Here is a 17,055-nt window from a genome sequence, read left to right as displayed (position 1 = left end):
CCACTCTCAAAAAAAAGGGACCATAATTAATTTCTTAATGCCCCCATTCTCACTGCAGCCAAAACAGAAGCTCAGATGAGCAGATAAATTAGATCTCTAAATATAATCTGTAGAAACAGATAAGTAACTCTACAGAACCTGGTGGGTTTTTGCAATAACCTGAAGGTTATTGTGTGGGGTTTGGTTTGGGTTGTGGGGTTTTTTAATATTAAAAAAGTACAATAGGCACCATGTTCCATGAGGTACATACTCTATTTTACTAATCTATACAAACCTATTGATGACAGTCCTTCAGGTCTACTTGAAATTCTTATTATGTCTCTATCTCCCTTTAAGAGAAAAATCTCATTGTTGGTACAGGACACAGACACAATATCACCATATCCTTCCAAGCCACCAATCAAAGCCTATAAACAGTCAACACAGAAAGAATTAATCGGCATCAGATTAACACACTGTTTGGACAAGACGGTACTCTTAACAAAAGTGTTCAGTGGAATTTAATCAACATATATAGTTACAGAATAAAGACTTTATCTTATCAAAAAGAAATAAAATAGAAAAAAGAAACAGGAAAGCACCCTTTAATCATGATGTAGCTCATTTTTATACTAATTTTAATTCCATAGATCTATTAATTTTCTCTGTCCAAACTAGCAGCAACAATATAACAACTTAAACAATATACAATTTGGTGGCAGAAGAGAGCCACAATACAAACGTTTAATACCATTTAGATAAAAAGACAGTAGCTTGTATTCATTTTAATACGTATTTTTAAGACGACAAATAACTAACAGCTTGCTCTATACCAAATAAAATTTAATACTTGGTTTTTTGCAGACACCAACAGTAGTAGAAGGGAAAGAATAAATAGTTCTAGGTGCTCCTTTTTGCATTAATTACTAGATTTTAGATTTGCTAAATATCAGAATTGATTATGATGTTAACACCAGGACTGAAACCTTTCAATATATTTAATTTTTGTATATAATATATCGAGCTAGTTTGTGAGGATATCATTGGAATGACAAGTTGAAGAGGGAGAGAATAAAGTCTTCTTTGTTAGGTATAAACATGGATTTAAATCACAGAAGTGTAATGGATAACCTAAAGAAGAGTCTCACAACATAGCATGAACAAAAAACAAGAAACAAAATATGCGCTGACAAAATTTATCTACCTGATTCACAGTGTCTAGTAAGTAGATGCTGTATTCATTCCAGGTCAGCACCCATCCTTCTCGGAAAAAGCACGAAACAAGCCCAAGGTGTTTCTCTGGGGAGCCGTAACTTCCTGTGTCAGGAGGTTCCAAACGAGGATACAGTTCAAAAGTTTTTATTCCTCCAGCAAATACATCTTTCAATATGAACGTGGCCTGAACAGTTCCATGAACATCAGACTTCCAGAGACGAAGCCCAGGTCTGGCGGCAAATAGAGTCAGGTCACTCTGTTTACATAGGCCAGGTATAAAACATGCTCCAAATTTGCCAGTGCTAAAATGCAAAAGAAGAATTTATTTTAAAAGATATATACTCAACTTAGAATTAATTTTTAAAACTTATGGCACAAATTTACAACTATAAATTATAAAAAAAATAAGAATCCTTGATCAAAGTATTCAGTCAAATGTCTGAAGCAGAAATTTGGTTACAGTAAGACAAAAACAGTGCTTCCAAATACCAACAATTTTCCCTCACCTTTAGATGTCAGATGCTATATCTACTAGGCAAGTTAAATGACTCCTAATAAGCTTCAGAGCCTTAATGGCACTCTTTGTCTATCTCAGAAAGATCCTACTATGCAGTCATCCTTCTCCCAGAATGAATAAAAAACAAGCAAAACACCACAAACATGCTAAGTAACCGACAACATCTACTTGCAAGAAGCAAGGAACAGTCCTCAACTGTTAGAATCTTCATCTCTCATGCATAAAACCACCATTACTACCACCCAAGAAAACCCCTTGTACATAAGATGGTCCTTGGTACTCCTCTTACTATTCATATCCCTGAAAGATATGTTATAAGCTTTCTTTGAAGAGTCAATTTCCTCTACTTCCAGATATAGTCAGTCATGCTGTTATAAAACTGGGTTCCCTCTTCCTTCATATCTGAGAGAGATTACACAACAGAAGATGCTGGAAGGTCATACAAGAAGTTCCGAGCTTTCAAGTCAACTTTAAGTGCTTGCTATACATTTTTCCCTTTTAATTCACTTCAGTGGATAAGAAAAATTAGGGTGCTGACTTGCTTTTTGCATCAGATATTACATCACCCATTAGATGGACCTGATCACAATGCTTGCTCACACCAAGTCACAGTAAACCAAGAGGGACTGTGGAGGAAGTTTGGCAGTGATTTCAGTTTAAACAATGAGAAAATAAATATTTTTGCATAATAGTGCCCTGAAAATATGATTGTAACATATTTGCAACCATGCACTTTCCAAGTAGGTAGAATTGTCATTTCATGTTTGAGCACACACAGCTACTCTAACTTTTTATGAGTGGACTGCTGTGTTGTATTAATTTCACTGCTTAGATTACTCTTTCTGTAATCTGTTCTGAAAAGCTAGATTTAATAGATGTGCCTGCATCCAGATTTTATGAGGGTTACTTTTTTCTCGGCTGTGTTCCAACTTGCTTGACAGATTTCTCTTCTGTGTAGAAAAGTAGAGTCCGTTGTAGAGTAGAGACAAGCAGCACTTTCTGGCTGTAATCCAACTGGACAATCGAAGATGGCTCTTCCAGTACAAGGCTGGAGTTGCAAATACCCTTTTAAAGATATGTGCAATTAACAAGAGTCAACCTTTCAAAAAATATAACTAAAACTTCAAAGAAATAAATAAACCAAAGAAAGAGAAAACAAATAAACAAAAACTTTTGAGCTACTGTTGCACAAAGTTCACTCAATGAATGTGGAGTAGAAGCATACACATACCAATAAAACAGTCCAACTAAATATGATACTAAGCAATTAACTAACTGCTAAATATTTAAACACACAAGCATTCTTTCAGAAAATTGTAAATGGGAATTAAGGTCTCTCTAACAAATGCTTACCTGATCCAGGTCTAGCGCTGAGTAGACAATCTTCCCTTTGTCATCTCCAGAGAATAATTTCATTCCATTGGGACTCCAAGCTAAAGCTGTAATGCTACTTTTATGGATACCAGCAACATCAAATCTCCGAAGCTGTGAAACAATACCAAAGCATTACAAGGAGGGGAAGAGTCACTGAATAGTAACTCTGACTGATAAACTGGAGATCAAGTACAAAAGTGCAGGTCATTCTGATTTTTATTTAGCACAAAAAAATCTAAACAATGAAAAAACCCACCACTGAATAGCTCAGCCAGTCATTACAAATGATGTTTTTCTCAAAAGCATTTTTGATTAAATATAGCTTTTGTAATGAAAAATATGCTTTAAGATTATTGCTTTTATGCTTAACATATGAAGCCTAAAATATATTCACAGCTATTTCATCAGGCAAAATTCTCTGGTTTTTACTATTATAAAGAATCACGATAACACTCTACTAGGATTCAACATACTAAACCTCACAGAAGTTTAGCCAAATGTAAAGATTTACCTGTTTGTTTCTTCCAGGTAATGAAGACACAAGCTGAAAAACTGCAACCCGACCTGAGGCTGTACCAACAGCAACTAGATCATCGAAACAACTCAACAGCTTTACAAAAGTAATAGATTCACACTTCCCCTGTTGAAACAAACCATACGTCAAACTCACAAACTTAATGAGAGACAAACAGCAGCTCAATTCTGAGCAACTCAGCTTCATTAGAAAACAGAAGAGTAACAGTTAGTATTTACCTCAAAATTATATTTTTTCATCTGGTTTAAATGCCTGCAGTAGAGATAAAGCATTCCAATGCTGCTCCCCACAGCAATGTAGTCTCCATTGGTATCGAGTGCTGTGAGGTATACCACAATAGAGCGAAAGCCTTTTTGGACCTTTGTAGGAATGGCATTGAGAAGATAGTATAAGGGACAAAACTCCTTAAATATAACCGGTGAAGCCACAGATGCCATAGCAAGCATTGGCATCAGCAATTATAAGGCTGAAATAAACACATCTACTTGACCACATAAGGAAATCTGAAAGACAAAAGCAAAAGACATGTCATTAAGTTCTAGGAAAGAGTAAATGGTTAACAGAAAGCCACCATTTGGCAAGCAGGGATGCGGAAATTCTCAGGTTTTGTTTTGTATGAAGAAAAAACAAGTTAAACTCTTCTAGTGAATGTAAGCTCTTTTTAGAAGAACCTTTTTCTTAAGAATAAGCTTGTTTCTTGGGTTCAGCCCACATCTAAGGATATGCAGTAACCACTAAATATGGGATAACCACTTTTTCTTACAGCTGTAAGCTCGTCCAAGTTGAGTTCAAATGCGGTATTTCTTCTCACGTGGCTAGTGAAAGAACCGTAAGGGCTCTGACACTGAACAATCCATGCAGCATATTTCTTCATTTATCTGCAAACTCTATCCTCAGTCCTCCCAGCGCTGAAAGCATGGGATATTCACTGTGTTAGACAGTACAATAGGATCAAAGTGTCAAACTAGTATTTATGCTCAACTCCTTAATGCCCTGCACCCGAACAAAAAACATGGTTGAGAAACAACAGTTAGAGCTACATCTGCTTTATAATCAAATAATAACAAAAAAATAAGAATAGTCTGGGAGGGAATGGCCAATGGAAAAATTAAAGAAATCCCAGTTTGACAGACACAGGAAAATATCCATGTAGCAAACTAATTCAGAAAGATAAGGACCAAACAGAAAAAAAGTACCATATGCTCATGTTTGCCTTTATGGTTAAGCAAATAATTTCATGCTGATGAGTGACACTGTACATATACTTAGGGGACTAGTCTGGTATCTTCCTAAGAATAACGGAAACAGAGTCTGTTTAGCTTGTTCAAGAAAAAAATGTGGTCAGAGCTCATCATAGTAATCATGTACTGGGATCTTCAGAAAAAGCTGATATGACCATGACATACATAGAAATATTTTAAAAATTTGATTAAATCCAGTAATTTTTCTTATCATGGGGTGATAGCCTTGACAAGAACATTTTGCAGTGGTAGCTATTCTCCTCATGGATGACTTCGGAACACAGAAAAGGAAAGAAACCTTCACTTCTTCAATTTTATTTTGCCATGAGCAAGTCTGATTAACAGAATGGTTCAGAATCTGCCAAAAATACCTGCAGTTTTCCAAGACAGGGAATTTGGACTTCTATAAAGAAGAATTTTCTATGGTTGTTTAAGCCTGTAACATTGAATATTTTCTTAAGCTTTAGCAGAGTTATATTTTCCTTAGAGAAATGAAAAAAAGAAATATGGTAACTGAAGTTAAAAACACTTCTAAATGCTCAAAATTATTCTCTGAAGTATTCCTATTGCAATTTATGTGATATGTCCTATGGTGCCTAGTTTTTATTTCTCTAAGGACAAAAAATGGTATTTGTTTGGCAGATTCACACATTGCTTACAGCGTATATCACAGAATCACAGAATGGTTTGGGTTGGATGGGACCTCAAAGATCATCTAGTTCCAACCCCCCTGCCATGGGCAGGGACACCCTCCTCTAGACCAGGTTGCCCAAAGCCCCATCCAACCTGGCCTTGAACACTTCCAGGGAGGGGGCATCCACAGCTTCTCTGGGCAACCTGTTCCAACGTCTCACAGCCCTCACAGTAAACAATTTCTTCCTTATATGTACTGTAAATCTCCCCTCCTTCAGTTTAAAGCCATTACCCCTTGTCCTGTCACTACATGCCTTTGTAAATGGTCCCTCTCCAGCTTTCCTGTAGGCCCTTTCATGCACTGGAAGGCTCCTAGAAGGTCTCCCTGGAGCCTTCTCCTCTCCAGGCTGAACAACCCCAACTCTCTCAGCCTGTCTTCATAGGAGAGGTGTTCCAGCCCCCTGATCATCTTCATGGTCCTCCTCTGGACTCACCCCAACAGGTCCATGTCTTTCTTGTACTGGGGACCCCAGAGCTGGATGCAGTACTCCAGGTGGGGTCTCACAAGCGCAGAGGGGGAGAATCCCCTCCCTCAACCTGCTGGTCACGCCTCTTTTGATACAGCCCAGGACACACTTGGCTTTCTGGGCTGCAAGTGCACATTGCCAGGTCACATTGAGCTTCTCGTCCACCAACACCCCCAAGTCCTTCTCCTCAGGGCTGCTCTCAAGCCATTTTCCACCCAGCCTGTAGTTGTGCTTGGGATTGCACCAACCCATGTGTAGGACATTGAACTTGGCCTTGTTGAACTTCATGTGGTTTGCACAGGCCCACTGCTCAAGCCTGTCAAGGTCCCTCTGGATAGCTTCCCTTCCCTCCGCTGTGTAAACTGCACCACACAGCTTGGTGGCATCAGCAAACTTTCTGAGGGTACACTCGATCCCACTGTCCATGTCCCTAACAAAGATGTTAAACAGCGCTGGTCCCAGTACCGACCCCTGAGGAACACCACTCATCATTGAGCCACTGACCACAACTCTTGAGTGCAACCATCCAGTCAATTCCTTATGACTGAGTGGTCCATCCACCAAATCCATGTCTCTCCAATTTAGAAACAAGGATGCCGTGTGGGACAGCATCAAATGCTTTGCACAAGTCCATGTAGATGACGTCAGTTGCTCTTCCCTTACCCACTAACACTGTAACCCTGTTGTAGAAGGCCACCAAATTTGTCAGGCATGATTTGCCCTTAGTGAAGCCATGTTGGCTGTCACCAATCACCTCCTTATTTTCCATTATTTCTATATCAACTAATTTAGAAAAAATATAGCTGCTCTAGTTCAATATCTCCATTACTGCAAAAAGGTCTGATGTCTCAATTTTCAAACTATTTCAGTTATTGTGCAAGGGGATTCAGCACACTGGCTTTGCACCCTGCAACACTTGCTGTCAACATAGAATTCCACTAAATCCAAAGGGATTACTTGCATGACATTACCCATTCAAGCCCACATTAGACAAGACCACAGGAATAAAGATTGGTTACTAGACCCGTACTTTATCTGTATTACAAAAACTGCCAGTAAATAAGCTAGCAGCAGTTGTTAGATGTTCTTAATTGTGATAAATTTTACTGCTTGCTATAGCTTAGAAATTAATTCCACTCTCATCCAGTGTTTACTACCTGTCATGACACCTATTTCATAAAATATCACAAGGATTAGCTGATTAATGTGTCCAAACTATTTCTGAATGAAGAATTCCTTTCAGAGTTGTTTACTAAGTTAACAGATAACCTCAGTGCATCACCATTCTTTTACAATATTTTCACACCCCATCTATTTCCTATCCTGTATTTTAAGTGTCCTGCCCTGTCCTTCAGTGTTTAATACTTTCTATCTACAGTCAACTAAATAAAAAGAGAACCCACTGCTAAAGTCTCATGTGCTCTTCTAAACATGCTGCTTTGTCAGTTTAGTAATTTTACTAGCTGCTGGCCTTTCTTTCTTTCTTTTTTCTAATAAAATAAAATCCATTCTTTCTCCTGAGTCTCACACGTACAAATCTTCCTCTGTCTAATCTCAACTTCTATTACCTCATGAATTTCACATATTTTGGTTTTTAAGTCCCCTTTGTCACACCTACAATTCACATCTGTCATCATCCCCAGCTGCTCTCATAGCTGGAACCAGCTCACACTCCCCAGTTGCCAAAGGACCTTGCAAGTCCTCAAAATTCACTATATGCTTCCAGCTCAACTAACTGTTAAAAACATAATAATTCATTATAAACTATGGAATTAGGGAAATTTCCAGAAAAACACTATTACTCTTTCCTCTACAACAACCCTATCTGCAATGTGATGCATGTTTTGTAAGTTTACACTTAATTTAAAAAGAGAAAAAAAAAAGTGAGAGTTTGACAGAGTTTTTTTCCCCACCATAGAAAACACTGGGAGGAATTACTTCTTGTCATATACTAAGTTAAATAAAAAAAAAATTGCTATCAAGTTAAGGTTCTCTTCATAAAATTTATATGCAATCTTATTTCAATCTTCTCTGATGGCAAAGTTGTAAAAAAAAAAAAAAAGAAATTAAGTTTTGTTCTCTATAACCCATTCACCCTGTACAATCAAAATTTTATTAATAAACTATAATTTCTTGCCATCGTACACAAATTAGTTTCAAGTGGTTTACAGACTAACAAAACACTTGCACTGCTTGTGTGAAAACATATAACTGAAAGCTCAAAATACTAAAAATATTTACTAAAAATATTGCTAATTAAGTAATTTTATCTACACAAAACAAATTATAAAGGACTAGAGAATTGCAATGTGGCCACAACTGTCTGCTTTTGAGCCTGAAGTCTTCAACATCCCCCTAATCACAGTTGTGTATCACTTGTAGTGTCTTTCTCAACAACCTTAGGATTATATGTTATCTGTTTTTCCTACTTCATTAATCAAAGGCACACAGCGGATATAATCTATTTTCTCAGACAGATTTTGGAATTGGACATGCGTGTTCACTCTGTGTCAGTCACAGTTACTCTGAAGTACGTAACAGCCGTGTAGGGCAAATCAGCTTGTGCTAAGCAGCTATCCTGAAGCAGAGATAAAATAGAGAAAAATACCTCATGTTGCACATCAAAAACAATCATCAAAGAGTCCTTCCTTCTCAGCTCACAAAGTTCACAACAAGCTTTTAAGCATTGCATTCAAGGCCATGTTTCGAAAAGCAAACACTTTTTTTTTTTTATTTTCTCTGGTCTCGCAAACAGAAATAAGGATCAATGGTGCGTAACAGAGTCAACTAATGCAAAAGATAATCCTGTGATTAAACAGATAGGCAGTGGTTAAAGCTTCAGTGCCAGGGTATGCCACAGATTGACTGCAGAAGACTAAAGCTGTCACTGCATTTCTCTGAGCCCATGTCCTGTCTGTACAAGAGGGTCAACACCTCTGGTTTTTTATTCTTTGGCATAAAAACTTAAATTTAAACTCTTCAGAGTATGGACAAATTCATATATATGACCACAGCCAAATACAACAGCTAGATCCTGCCAACTAAAAAGAAAAGCAGGTTTATTATTTTTTTTCAATACTTCTCGCATTTTTAGCCTAAGGAGCAGGCTACCAGACATCTGCAGAGCTTTTCACAGCGAAGAGCTGCCAAGCAGAGGGGACACACACCCCAAAACGAGGAGCTCTGCATTCCCACGTCCCGTTTGCAGGCAGAGGGCCAGCCAGCACACAGGTCGCGATTACCTGATTAACACGCACATGACTTTACACGGCCCATGGAATGTTGCAATTTTGGTTCAGAAGAGATTTATTTGAAAGAAAAACAAACCACAAACCAACAAATCTAGGTGACAAGAGACAGAAAGGATATAAAAAGATAGAACAAGGAGCCCCTGGGGTCACTGTACGTGCAGGTACGCTAAGGGGGGCAGTGGAAACCAGGCTTTACCCCAATGGCCTTGGAACACAGTTTCTCTAGGAAACCCTCCTTAAACGTATTTCTATGTTCTGGCAGATGTTTCAAACCATTCCTTCCTAATACGCTGCTTTCTAGCACTCGCGGGGATGCAGCTCCTGACAGGAGAGGAAAAATACAGCCGGGGGCTCCCAGATGGACAGCCAGCAACGCTGCCCCACCTTCCCGCCGGCTTTACCTGAGCTTATGCCGGATTCACCACCCAGACCTAGAGCCTCAGCCGGGCCGGCGAGGAGCGGCGAAGCTCCCCTAGCCGCTCCGCGGGCGCGTAACGGCCGCCTCATTCCCCGCCGGAGCCCGCCGCCCTCCCTAAACGCCACAGCGCACCCTCACGCCAGCGCTCTCCGAAAGCAAGCCTCCAGGAGACGGGCAGGAGAACCGGCCCGCTCCCCCCTCCGTGCCGGGCTCAATCGCTCAACCCGGCCGCAACAGGCGGCAGCGGCAGGCCCCCTTTGCGGCGGCCGGGGAGGGGAGGGGAGCGAAAGCCGAGGCAGACTCTCAGGCGGCTCCCACTTGTCCCCGCCGAGACGCGGCTCCACTCACCTCCTCAGGAGCACGGGGCGGCCATAGCTGCCGGCGGGTGTCGGGGGGATAAGGAGAGAGCACAGCGTCACCCAAGCCCCGAAGCAGCGGCCCCGGCTGCCTGCGCCGCTCGGCGGGGCCGGGCCTGGGCGGGGCCGGACGTGAGCGCACTTCCGCGGGGCGGTGGGGCGCCGCTATGGCGGGTGAGTGAAGGAGGGTGGCCGGAGGGGATGTTCCCTTCGCCCAGCCACGGGTCCGTCCCTTGGGGTGGCTGCTTCCCCCGGGTGGGAGCGAGCGGCGGTGGGGGCCAGGGCCGGGCCTGGGGCAGCGGGGAGCAGCCAGAGGCCGGGTCCCGGAGTTTCCTGAATAAATTCATAAGGTGTCTCGTGCCCTGCCAGCCCGCCGGCGTGATGCTTTCACACACGGATGTGGGTGCGGGCGAGGAAGGTGCCCAGCACCTCCCTCGTGCTCCCAGGAGAAGCGAGTGATACCCGTGTCTTGCCATGTGCGCGGGTGTCACGTTTGTGACCGCTTTTCAAGCGTGTCTGTGCATTAAAAAAAAAAAAAAAAAAAAAAAACCGCGTTTGTGCGGGCAGAGCGGTGGGTGCTGCTAGTTAGCTTGAAGCCGGGCTTGCAGCCCCCTTGATTCCTGGGCCAGGGCCTGAGGTGCGAAGGTAGGGCTGCGGCGGCTGGGCAGAAACAGCTGCTCACAGCCCTCCCCCTGAGGTGGATCTTGCATGTAAACGGATCAAGGTGTAGCTGGTTCCCGTTGCTGTACGGTCTTCTAAGGACACATCGTGAAATGTGGGCTTTACGCTCAGTGGGAAAGCGCCCACTGTCTTCAGTACAACCCAGCTTTCTCCCAAACACTTTAAGCTCAGGTGTAGAAATGAATTAATTCAGACGTTGATGGCATGAGCATTACATGCATGCAGTAATTGTTGCCGTGATTTCTTACCATCATACACTGCATTAGCATTTGACTATTGTACATTGACAGAAGACTGCTAGATTGGTCAGTACTGCAAAGCCACTGCTGTCCATGTTACAATATCACATCTCAGAACATGCTTGCATTATTTTAATAGCATTATTTTTTTGTAAATAGTAATAAGGCTGATAGATGAGGAATTAGATTTTGGGTGAAGACAGTTAATGAAAATTCCATTTTACTTTAATAAATATTCAGCAGTAAAACAAGGAAATCCACACAGCTTCTGGACAGCACACTGATTTCTTTCTGTATGCTTTAAATGGCTTGAATATCTTTATTTTCTCATACAGCTAAAAGTCCTGCTGATGGTACTCCTAGACGACCTGTTTTATCTGTCAGTGCAAGAAAAATTAAAGATAATGCAGCAGACTGGCATAATTTAATGATGAAATGGGAGAGACTGAATGATAATGGATTTACTACAGCAAACAAAATAGTCAACATGAAGATCAGTGAGCAGTAAGTATGCTAATACATACAAGTAAAGACAGCATAAAGATTGCCTTTATTGAGAAATTAATCTGTTTTCTTCACTAGAAAGTTCGCTTTGGAGATGGAGGAAAGAACGGGTCAGAGTGGATAAGCTAGCTCTTAGATCAAACTCAGCAGTCAAACTATTTAAATAATGTCTCATAAAGATTAAAATAATCTCATAAAGTAATGATATTTGCAAGAAATGGAAAATACAGTCAAGTATGATAGATATTTAAAATACTTATATAATGTACAAAGTTAGAATCTAATCCTATAGATCTCAGCCCATGTGAATTCCCTTACTCTCTTGTGTATTTATACTGAGACTAGTATTATCAAATTTCACTCAAGTCAAAAGTTCAGCAGATTTTATGAAAGAATCTGTGATTTATATAGACAAAAAAGTTATAACAATGATTTAAAAAAAAACCAACACTTTGGTAGAGCTATTATCTTCATGCTGTAAAGAAAAACCTATAACTAACAGGGTTTTGAGAAGAAACTTCTCCAGAGTCCTGACAGCTGAACAGGGTTTGTCTGACAGGGTTCTGATAGGTACAAGCTCAGGAATATTTTGCTGTAATGGTGTCAGATGTTGCTTTCACTCTCTAGCAACTCCCTTTCCCCTGTCTAAGTTTACAGCTGCTGTGGGAAAGTCAGCAAGACACAAACAGGTATCTGCACATTAGCTCCTCTGGGTTTGCAGTTAAATGTCTTAGCTTAAATTGTGCATGAAGGTGAGTTTGTGGTGAGGCACCAGATTGTCAGCTGGAGCAGCTGAAGCCTGGGCATACCTATGAGAGAATAACCTCCAACACAGGGGTAAGGTAAAGTGGGAAGAGGTGTTACCCTAACACCTGCAGCTGTTTTTTCAAGCACATGCTCTAAGGTAGAGTTCCTCTATGTTCCTCTGAAATTATGGTATCAGTCCTAATTGCTCACACAGCTAGCTATGTGTCTTACTGTTTTTATGTAGGAATTCTCATAAACAGCCTGTGAGAGAGAGATTTTGTAGGATCAGACCACATGGATTTTAAATCTGCACAGCTCAAGAAAATCTATATGCAGTTGTTTACTCTGCCTTATGTTTCTATTTTAGATTTCAAGACAACAAACTGGAGATAGCATGTGATAACAGTGCCACTGAATCTGAAAAGCCAACTCCAAAATACAATGAAGAACTGGACAATTGCTGTGCAGAGTTACTGGAGACCTTAAAGCATATGGTAATGCGTATTTTTCAATCTTAGTCAATATGAATCAGTTCCAGGTGTGTTCAAGTATGACATAAAGGAAATGTCCTCAAGTATTTGTTGTAAACAGAAAATTGGGATTTTTATTCATAGTTCTTTGGCTTCAAACCTAAATGATTATAAATCCAGTGTGCACCATTTATTTGCTTGATTGGTAAACTTGAAAGTTGGTTTTACATCTGCCTTCTGCTTACAATTCTACTCCTCCTTTTAGAAAGTGATCTTCTGAAAATGAGTCATACAGAAAATGCATTCTAAAACTGCACCTGTTTTTTCATCCTGAATATTCCCTCAGTTTAGAACAAAATAAACAAAGCATAAAGCAGTGCTTTAGCTGCTATCATATCCTTGCAGCTATCTTTGATCAGACATAATGCAGTTACATTTTTAGTCTGCCTACCTGCATTTTCTGTGCAGAACTCCTTCTCTAGAGAGAGTAGAGTAAGATAATTATTATGTAACCCATCTTTTTTCTGCATACATTGCTAGGAATTAATGTCACCTGTCAGTTTGACAGGAAACAAATATAATTTTTTTTGGCCTGATATTGTAATTTAAAATTCTTATTTTTAATAACTTTTACAGCCTTCTGCCATAGTGGAGACCCATTCAAAAGATGATAGATCTATTTTTTATATAGACAGAACACTAATCCAGTATTTGGAATAAGCAGGAAAGCAGCTAGATTTTCCTCAAATTTTGTTCTGGGAAAAAGTAACAATAATTTGGATTTTTTTCTTTTTTTTTCCCTTGAGGTAGTTTTGTATTCAGACTACCAAGTGTGTTGATGCAATTTTTATTACTCCTGAGTAATAGGAGTCTAAGCAGCCAGTGTTAGATTAGATACTAAACATAGCTACTACAGACATATTTTATTTTTCATTCCTTATGAGTCTGAACCAGTTGAGAAGTTTATAGAAATATCTGTATTTTAGCTTCTTGACTTAAAGATACTGCCCTTAAGCTCCATTTTGTTGTAAATATTAATCCCCATCACTAATGCACAAAGTCAGGTGAACATGAAGGAGGTGGATGAAATGACCTGTTCTTCAAAGCAAGTTGTTAAATCAGCCTGGATATATTGTCAGTCATAGCTTGAGCTGTTTTTCTTACCTGCTGCTGATCTTTTGAAATCAAATTTAAGTCATCTTGACATGGTAATGTAAGAAAGCATGTGTTTATAGGGCTTGTGCCACACTTGTTCATAGGCAGCCTGATGGTTTTCCCCAGTCCCCAGTACTAAATTGCTATAGAAGAAACCTAGAGAGAGGTGAAAAAAATGAGAGGGCACTTTAGGATTATGCAAAATCAGAGTCAGTAAGTCATGTTTGCAGTGTTCAGAATTTTAGAGTATCTCATATTAAATCTGTATATAAATTCCAGCTTTGATTCCTGTCTGCAGTTAAAAAAGTGAGTTACAAATGTTAAGACCGAATAGTCTTAAGAAATAGTGTGTTTTAAAAAAATGTTTACGATTATAGTAACCTACTGTTCCTGAGATTTTCAACATTATTTGTTCATCATTTTCAGACAAAGATACAACTGAAAATGGAAAAGCTTACTTCGACTACTAAAGCTATCTGTGACTTGGAAACATTCCACAATGGAGCTGGGAATTGCACAGCACCCTTCTTTCATACATGGCCAACACCATACTTCTGTAAGTAAAATATTGATTATCTTAGCTAATTGTGTTGTGTTGTTGATGTCATCTAATTTAGGATTGAAAAATAAACCCTTTTATTTGGATGTCTTGCCCTAGAGAGTGTGTATCTGTCTCCTTTATAATTGACTAATCAATAAACACATGAATGCACCACTTGGCTTAGGGTTACTGCTGATGGCTGCTTGTATGAATTGCCAAGCGTAGTCTGACATGCAACAGTTACAGCATAAAACTAAGCTTGTCAGCAGCTTACAGTGTCCAAGCTCCAACAGCCACATCCTTTGTAGAGAGAAACATATTTGCAACTTGGTAGTGTTAAGCTGTAGGCTTAACTGACTTGACTTGACTTGACACTGACATGAAATCCTTGAAGGCAAAGAACAAGCTATACCTCAGTTAATTCTCAAGCAGCCAAAGAAAAATTCCTCTGATCTCAATGTCAGTCAAGACAAGTAAAGAAATGTTCAGTTACCATCTACTGTTAATATCAATCCTTTTAGCATTGCTTGATGGCAAAAGATACTGCCTCCCAACTGGCATTACCACAGTTTTAAATCTGTTTGAATTCAAGAGAAGCCTGATTGCATGCAAACCAGCTGCCACCTTTGCAAAGTGAAAGTCATACCTTTGTGAAGCCCTGCTGCTTACTTCACTCCCACAAGTTAGTGGGAATCTTATGTATTAGTTTCTGCCAGCTTAAAAGGGTAAGAATGACAGAGACAACTGCTGTCAAAACAGTCGTCGTGACTGAATTGTTTAGTGATGCTCTCTACTTCATGGAAGACTAAATCCTCCTGAAGGTAGTGATAGTTCAGGCTAAGTTAGAAACACAAGATCAGTCTCTCTTTAAAAATAATTTACGTGCTATTTTTTAGAAGGTCAAACAACTAAAGATTATTACGTAAATATATTTTAACCCTCTTACCAGCATGACTAACATAACTAGTAACGATATTAGTTTTTACATTACACACTTCACTTTTGGTCTGTTGTTTTGTTTTACCGTTAGTTTTCACTATTGATATCACTTATTGGTGATCATGCATTGCTAAAGTGCCTACAGCATGTGAGGACATCCTTTAGATTAGCTAAAATAAACAGTGACTCTAAAATGTGAAGCTTGTATTTCAAGATAACATTATCAGATTTTAAAATCAAATTTCAGTTATTTGAAAGAATAGCTATAATTGCTAATTTTACGTTGGGTCCTGAGAATCAATACCACTGCTTATTCTAGAGTTAAAAGGGGATTCATGTCAAAATTACAAGTGTATAAAATATATCCAAAAGTTGAGGAAATTGTTTAGCATTTTATATTCTAGTGTACAAACATCATTAATGCTGTAAAAACCAAGATGTCTAAATATGGGGAATAGCTTATGTAAGGTGTTTTTAATGATCAACATGTTACAAGTATAATTTAACTTTTAGACATGTGCTGTAATGTTCTGGTCAATGTGCTTAGTTTTTCAATCCATTTCAGATGAGGTTTCTCTGAAGCTCTCTGAAATGTACAAGAAGGAACTACAACTCAAGCAAACGATTGTACAAGAAATTGCTCATTCTGCTGACCAGGATCTGATGATGGTCTATTTATCATCGTGGTTATACCAGCCTTACATTGAGAACAGCAGCAAACTACTACTTGAAGCCATGCTGCTGGAAACAGGACATAGACAGTGCTAGAATTTCAAATGTTACATGGCTTGATTCTAATGATGCTTACGTGAAACTGAAACAGCAAATTGCAAGGCTTACCAAGTAAGTTCAATTTTTGTAAAACTTTATTAAAGATCTTTTTCTCTATTTGTATTTATTATTTTGCCTCAGCTGATACTCCTTTTTCTTCATGGGACAATCTGGGTTTGGTTGCTTTATTCATTTTAAGTGCAATAGAGAGGCTACAGGTAGGAGACCAAGTCCCCTATAATCCGAAAAAGGTAAGCACTACTTTGTGGTCTGGGGGGATTCAATGCACATAGACACCTACAGCAAATAATTTAACTACTTTCCAAGTCTTGACAGTCTAAAATATCTACATTGTCCCTTTCACCATAGAAATTCAGCACTTCTTGATCTTTTGCAGGCTTTTTTTTTTTTTGCATGACTTAACAGGGCTAGTCTTTTCTACTTGCTTTATAAATGGGGAAATGGAAAGCACAAAAGACAGGATCCAAAAGGATGCACATAGTTTGATATGTGGTCCTGAAAAGCTGTCACAGACACTAGTGCTAATTCTGGTTTGGTTTTGATTATAACATGGTTAGGTACATCACCCTTGAAGAGTGATCGAGGTCTGAACTAGCACATTAGGAAGGTTTAGTCCAACTCACCACTCCACAGTCATTGTGTGAAAAAGTCATGTCTCTCTTAATTCATTGTAACTTTTTTCTTTTAGAGATGTTTCATGAAAGCATCTGGTGAATAAAAACAAGACCTGCTTCAGTCATGGCCTTATCCCATACTGTTTGCTTCCTGCTAATAGGGCTCAGTGAGGTTTTTCCTTGGATTACTGTTTCTGATGTCAAGTGGTTCTGGTTTAAAGATGTGCCCCCGCTGTATTTTTCGTTAGCAGTTTGTTTACATGACAAAAATTGGTGGGTCAAATTCTTGCTTTTCTTTTTCATGCTGCTGTCTTGGAAAAAGAGAGT

The 17,055-nt window shown here is 39.4% G+C and overlaps 2 protein-coding genes across 3 annotated transcripts in view; one reads left to right on the top strand and one right to left on the bottom strand.

The window, feature by feature from the left end:
* TECPR2 (tectonin beta-propeller repeat containing 2) overlaps positions 1-10,158 on the bottom strand; it is a 43,432-nt gene extending 33,274 nt beyond the window's left edge. The window contains exons 1-7 of the mRNA XM_054826206.1: positions 10,039-10,158; positions 3,839-4,123; positions 3,597-3,725; positions 3,065-3,196; positions 2,619-2,776; positions 1,184-1,496; positions 275-407 (exon numbers count right to left, since the gene is read on the bottom strand). Of these exons, the coding sequence (XP_054682181.1) occupies positions 275-407; positions 1,184-1,496; positions 2,619-2,776; positions 3,065-3,196; positions 3,597-3,725; positions 3,839-4,072 (1,099 nt within the window). The 5' untranslated portion in view covers positions 4,073-4,123; positions 10,039-10,158. The remainder of the gene's footprint in view (positions 1-274; positions 408-1,183; positions 1,497-2,618; positions 2,777-3,064; positions 3,197-3,596; positions 3,726-3,838; positions 4,124-10,038) is intronic.
* On the top strand, positions 10,082-16,851 carry CINP (cyclin dependent kinase 2 interacting protein). Of its 2 annotated transcripts, XR_008577238.1 has the most exons (6): positions 10,082-10,220; positions 11,302-11,470; positions 12,585-12,711; positions 14,269-14,398; positions 15,888-16,165; positions 16,803-16,851. XR_008577238.1 is itself a non-coding variant. In XM_054826208.1 (5 exons), the coding sequence occupies exons 1-5, from the start codon at positions 10,214-10,216 to the stop codon at positions 16,088-16,090; spliced, it is 636 nt and encodes a 211-aa protein (XP_054682183.1). In that variant the 5' UTR covers positions 10,082-10,213; the 3' UTR covers positions 16,091-16,851. The 2 variants fall into 2 exon arrangements, 1 of the variants encoding a protein (XP_054682183.1); XM_054826208.1 differs by having other exon boundaries at positions 15,888-16,851.
* The last annotated feature ends 204 nt before the right edge of the window (positions 16,852-17,055 follow it).

This window comes from Grus americana, chromosome 5, assembly GCF_028858705.1.
Source record: "Grus americana isolate bGruAme1 chromosome 5, bGruAme1.mat, whole genome shotgun sequence".
Lineage (NCBI taxonomy): Eukaryota > Metazoa > Chordata > Aves > Gruiformes > Gruidae > Grus > Grus americana.
Note: the sequence above shows the minus strand (reverse complement) of the source record. Positions and strands in the feature narration are given on the sequence as shown.

Coding starts and splice junctions, on each gene's coding strand:
- CINP (XM_054826208.1), top strand. Junction 11,471..12,584: donor AACATGAAGATCAGTGAGCA/GTAAGTATGCTA, acceptor TTTCTATTTTAG/ATTTCAAGACAACAAACTGG. Junction 14,399..15,887: donor ATGGCCAACACCATACTTCT/GTAAGTAAAATA, acceptor AATCCATTTCAG/ATGAGGTTTCTCTGAAGCTC.